Genomic DNA, 6,030 nt, shown 5'->3' with positions numbered 1-6,030 from the left:
AAACCGAAACATGTAAGGCAGATGTGATAAAGAAGTGACCTACAAATTGTTACACTCAACGGACTTTCTATTTAATTTGTGGCATGTATGAGATCAGGTTGCTGGGAACAGCATCTTCATCTAAGAGGGTTGAAGTGACATGAGGATGGGGCAAACTGCAAAATGAGGAGCTTCATAATTCATACTCTTCATCAGATATTCATCATCATTGGCAAAATAGCACCTTTTGATGCATACCCTTCCTCAGAAGATTATGCCGGATCTTGTTTTCACTTTGGATTTTGCAACAGTAATTTTTTCACAGAAGAAAGTCATCAGCCTTTCATCCAACCCCCAACCTGGAGGAGGAGGTGCCTATATTTATGTCCCCCTGTGACAGGGTGGCCCAGATATGCCCCTAGCTACTAGGTTCCCTTTTTGTCACCTACAACTTGCGGGGCTACAGTGGAGGTATTCTAACCTGCCTCCACATGGGGATCATCAGATATTATGTGGTGAAATCAGGGAGGATGAGATAAGGACATATGGCATGTATGGGGCATGAGAACTGTATAAATACTGTTATCCCTAAAATCAGAAAGGGTAAGGCCATTTGAGAATTACAGTCATAGATGTAAGAGCAGTGTTAAAGTGGATCTTTAAGAAATATAATGTGAGGGAATACTGGATCATTTGGTTCATGAGAGAGGCCAGTTCAGGGCATTTGTGAGCACAGAAATGAACCATGGGGTCCATAAAAGATTTGAAATTTTTTGACTAGCTGAGCCATTATTAGTTTTGTGGGGTTTTATGTAGTTTTGTCATTACTTCAATGACAACCCACTTCTTCAGAACAGTTTGTTGGTCCAGAAAAGGACCGTGGTTGCTGAGATGTTTGATCAGTGAGGTAGCGCGGCGCACGCCGGTAGGGAGAGAGGTTAGTTGCGGTGATTTGACTGGCCACAGTGCGGCCGTTGCTGGAGGTGACTTGATCGCCATGCGGCAGGTGAGTTGAAGTTGCATGGTCACACAGCACAGTCGCAGAGGTGATGAGGCAGTGGCTACACCAGATGCCCGGTGGGTCAGACAGGGACACAACCACCGGCGAGGTGCCCCAGTGCATCGGGTGTGAGAGCCGGAGGGCCGAGGCAGTCGTGCCTGGCGCAGCCTGCTGATGCCTCTGAAGACCGAGCGCTGGCGACGAAGCCTGCTGGCTGGTGTTGCTTGAGAGTGACTTGATCGTAGACTGAAGTCAGACTGATGCTGCCGGTCCACGGCTGCTCCTTTTTATACACTGCTCGGTGGGCGGAGCAAAACTTGAAATTGAGGAGGAAGAATTTGCAGGGCACTGATTGGCTAGCGCGTGTGATGATGTAGTTGTGGGGCTAGCAACAAGCGCAGTATAAATGCGAATGTTTGGAGCAATTTGATTGGTTAGCGCGCGTGATGGTGAAAAGTGATGTGAAGAGTGTGCGTTGCAGAAAATGCGTGATAATGTGGGATGTTCCCACAGATTCTTAAATAGAACTTCACTCCATTTTATGAGGTGGCTAGCTAGCTGCTTAATTTCTTATAACCAAATTTAACCTTGGACATTACTGTTGTGATGTAATTCATGATGTGCACATCATGTTTTTCTGTGACTAAAATATCTTTTCTCATTTAGGCTACCTTTATTCTGAATCTGTGGTATATTATTGTCCTGAGTCCAGAAATTGTTTGACACTTGAAAAATACAGGAGTTTCATTGATAGTCTACCTATAATTGAAGAACCTCAGATATTTGGAATTCATGAGAATGCAGATATTGCTTTTCAGGTGAGTTTTGAAATGTATAGAGCCTTATTTTTACATCCTGTACATGTATCATATGCATGTAGCTTACACATAGAAGTAGATTCACTCAGTTTTTAAAGTAAATTTTATTGTATTAGAACTGTGAACTTCTGATAATATTTGTTGTCTTCAAAGGTTAAGGAGACACAAGCAATGATGATGACTCTATTGGACATTCAGCCAAGAGAATCACCAGGATCCACTGAAAAATCAAGTGATGATATTGTTTATGAGATAACAGAAACAATCTTAGGAAAACTAATTAAAACCATTAATGCAGATGAATGCTTGCCATCACTTCTCCAGGTAACTAAATTGTTGACTTAATGACTACATAACAGTCTTCTAATACCATGTAGCCTGTTGAAACTCAACTAATATTTCACAGGGACATGTCACCATCTTCAGGGTTGAAGAACAAATCAGTCAGAAACCAGCTTGAAGCAGGTAGCAAGCAAAGCTCTGCTTGGTACCAGCTCCAGTATTTTTAATGTTCATTGTGACTCAATAATTTTATATTGTTTCATATTAGTATTATTTGAATATCCTTCCTGAAGAACAATTATTATATGAACTGTGTTCAATTTTTAGCCTGATAGGAATGGTCGATTACCCTCACTGTCAACAGTTTTACTTCAAGAAGTGAATCGATATAACACACTACTCATCAAGGTCCGTGCATCCTTGGATAACTTACAGAAGGCCATCAAAGGACTTGTGGTTATGTCTGATGCTTTGGAGGAAGTTTTTAAGTCATGTTTGAAGAATCAGGTATTTATAACAAATTTAAAGGTTAGAAGTTGTGATCCTGTATTGTCTTTCAGTTAAACTGTACTCCAATAAATCTGTAGTCATCAAATGTCATACTTGAGTGGTTACTGCTCATGCTATGAATTTGAAAGGTCCCGGGATCAAATCTTGGTCTGGAGATTGACTTTTCTGGGATGTTTCTCATAGTTAGTGGTAGGATAATACCTTAAGTTATGCTCTGACCACTTTCTTCTGCATCCTTAATGTTCCAGTAATCATATTTCTATGCATTTTAGATATCTGAGATATTCAAAGTGTTATTAATTAAATGAAGAATAAACAGATAAAATAAAACCGCAGTTTCCATAGAAATTTCTATAAACATTCATCTTTTATCTGTGTCAGCATTAGTCATGTTGAAAAGTGTTAGTTGTATTTTATTAGCAGATGACATGGTAATAAAACCAATTCCTCATTGTTAATTATGTTGAAGTTAATGTATATAAGTCCCAGTATTCATGAGGTAAAGTAAATTAAAGTGCTTAAATTTCATGTCTGCTTAATGAAGTTATAAGTTTTTATCTTCGACATCCTTCTCTCTAAAACTTCTTGAATGACTTTGAAGGATTGTTAATTTTCTAAAGGTAAAAAGGATATATTTGTGCCTGTGCTTAATTAATTATCCAGTTAAGCACTATGTCATGAAGACATGTGAGAGTGAGGTATAGCTCTACCATTCATGACTTTAGTACAAGGAGATGAGAGGTCAGCCCTATTCGCTATACTCTTGGAGGAAAATCCCCCAGTTCTCACTGGATAGGAGGCTGGGTGGGCCCCAGAGCCAGTCTGGATGCTGTGGGGAAGAGAAAAATCACTTTCCCTTACCACAAATCTAACCTCGGCTGTCCAGCTCACAGCCCATCACTATATTGACTTAGCTATTAAGGAAATTCATTAAATGGGATAGTCTGGTAAAGAAATATTAAAAATTTACATCACGAGGTGACTGATTTGTGAACCGTAGTAATGATGTTTGAGGCAGCATGTTTGTCTGAAACACTGGTAACCACCTAAAAGACTACACAACCCAGAAGACCACAATCTGAATACTAACAGCCATGAGAACCTCAAATATAACAATCTTGGGTGCCTACTACATAAAGAATCTGAACACCCGCAGACATTTTGTTGCAAATGACATCCTCAGATCTGAACAAATTCCCATGCTGTTACAGGTTCCCAAAATGTGGGGAGGAATTGCTTATCCTTCACTGAAAAGTTTAGGGAGTTGGATAAGGGACCTGCAGCTAAGACTTGATTTTATAAAGGTAATGTAAGCATATTTTGTACTGTATGCAGATATGGACATGTACAAGTGAATAAAATGTAGTGTCCACATATGTTTTAAGGTTTATAAACATCCTCCATGACTTGACCATTGTAATTATTCTTTATGAAGAGTACAAGGTATGAAGCTCCTCATTTTGCAGTCTCCTCCAACCTCCTGTCAGTTCATCTCTCTTCGGTCCAAATATTCTCCTCAGCACCCTGTTCTCAAACACCCTCAGTCTATGTTCCTCCCTTAATGTCAGAGACCAAGTTTCACACCCATACAGAATCACAAACCTAAGAGTACAAAGCTAATTAAATGAGTGAGGAACAGAATGGCTATTTAAATTATAAATGAAATATAATATCCCTGTACTTTTAAAGAAATTCATTATCAACTAGTTGCACAGCTGTGCTATGCATATGTAAATAAAGGACAGTCATGAAAATTCTGGAATGTCTGATTTTTTTTATTGCTAGTGGGCTGGGACTAAGTCCCTTGTACTGCGGCCACTTCTGGCCTATTGTACCAGCCCCACATGATAGGTGAAGGTGATTGTGGAGCAATTGACCAGACCCGGGATCGAACCTGGGCTGCCACGGTGGAAAGCCAGTGACTAACCGCTTGAGCTATGGCGCAGCCGAATATCTGATTACTCAATTGCATAAAGATTTCCAAAGTGTTTTACTTAACTATTGATTGTTTGACTTGACATTAATACCATTCTGTTAATTATTTCAGGTTTGGTTAATGGCAGGACCACCACCCTCATATTGGCTGTCTGGTTTCTTCTCTCCTCAAGGCTTTCTTACTGGTGTCCTTCAGACATATGCCCGTAAACACAGTCATCCTGTTGATGAACTGAAATTTGACTTCCTGGTGTTGAAAGCAGTTGTGAACCAAGACGATATATATGCTGCTCATATGGCAAATGGCCAGTTTGAAGTAAGACTCACTTGCAGTTATGGGTGCATGTTGAAGCAGAGAGCTATCATCTCCTTGGGGCTATTTTTATAGAGGATGAAGGACTGGCTATTATTCCTCCCCTCCCTCTCCTCCTCATCCTCCATCTATAGCTATGCTCACTTCATTCTAAATGTACAGTTCATCAGTCTTCCAACCATTTGATGCAATACAAGTTTGATACTGACAGTGCTGTAAAATAAACAACAGAAAGAAAACAGCAAACTGAGCAATTCTCTAAGCCTACTATAAGATTACCATTCTAGCACTAAAACTAGCTTATTTAATTACGCTGTCAGTATCAAGACTGTAGCATTGAATATGGTGCAGTCGGTGGAATGAGAATTGACACGCTAAGTAACCGATGTACTAGGAGAAACCTGCCTCATTACCGTTTTGTCCAGTATGAATCCCACATGACCTGACCTGGGATTGAACCTGGCCCAGTGAGGTAGGAAGCTGACAACTAACCACATTTGTAATATACAAATGTGAGTGCTCTGTAACTCTACATTATGATCTTTTCCTCTATGGTTTTTTATGATCACTGTTTGTATATTTGTATGTCCCTAACCAATGAATTTTGCTGAAGTACCCGCTTATAATTTTATTTATTCAGGTACCAGAAGCGTATGGAGACATTGTGGAACCAAAAGATGGAGTGATTGTCCATGGATTGTTTTTAGATGGTGGACGATGGGATAATGAGAACATGGTTCTTGTTGATTCATATCCTGGTGAGAAATTAAAAACTTTTATTTGCTTTCATAATCTGATATTAAATGCAATTTTTGACAGTTACAAACATGGTAATTGTATGAAGCTTTTAGCATATATATATTTTTTAATTATAGGTGAAATGAATCCACCGCTACCGGCAATGCATATTTTACTGAAATCTGAAATAGAATACTCTGGGATTCGATATGAAGCACCTTTGTATAAGACATCAATTCGTGCAGGTGCAGTGTCAACAACAGGACATAGCACAAACTTTATTGTTTCTGTGTTGCTCCCAAGCAATCAACAGCAAAGGTATTGGATTCTTAAGGGTACTGCACTTCTGACACAAATTACAGACTAAAATATTTTCCCCACTCTATCTTCAGTGCTACAGTTCATACAAATATTATGTTTTTGGACATTATCCATTGTCTTGTCTTTATCTAAAA

The 6,030-nt window shown here is 39.4% G+C and overlaps 1 protein-coding gene across 1 annotated transcript in view; it reads left to right on the top strand.

Annotated features, from left to right (window-relative positions):
• Positions 1 to 6,030, top strand: part of LOC111866951 (dynein heavy chain 6, axonemal) — a 106,451-nt gene extending 100,421 nt beyond the window's left edge. Inside the window, exons 59-65 of the mRNA XM_033752524.1 lie at positions 1,646 to 1,797; positions 1,951 to 2,121; positions 2,407 to 2,586; positions 3,801 to 3,893; positions 4,637 to 4,840; positions 5,478 to 5,595; positions 5,713 to 6,030. Coding sequence (XP_033608415.1) covers positions 1,646 to 1,797; positions 1,951 to 2,121; positions 2,407 to 2,586; positions 3,801 to 3,893; positions 4,637 to 4,840; positions 5,478 to 5,595; positions 5,713 to 5,942 — 1,148 coding nt within the window. The 3' untranslated portion in view covers positions 5,943 to 6,030. The remainder of the gene's footprint in view (positions 1 to 1,645; positions 1,798 to 1,950; positions 2,122 to 2,406; positions 2,587 to 3,800; positions 3,894 to 4,636; positions 4,841 to 5,477; positions 5,596 to 5,712) is intronic.

Source organism: Cryptotermes secundus, unplaced genomic scaffold, assembly GCF_002891405.2.
Source record: "Cryptotermes secundus unplaced genomic scaffold, Csec_1.0 scaffold42, whole genome shotgun sequence".
NCBI lineage: Eukaryota > Metazoa > Arthropoda > Insecta > Blattodea > Kalotermitidae > Cryptotermes > Cryptotermes secundus.
Note: the sequence above shows the minus strand (reverse complement) of the source record. Positions and strands in the feature narration are given on the sequence as shown.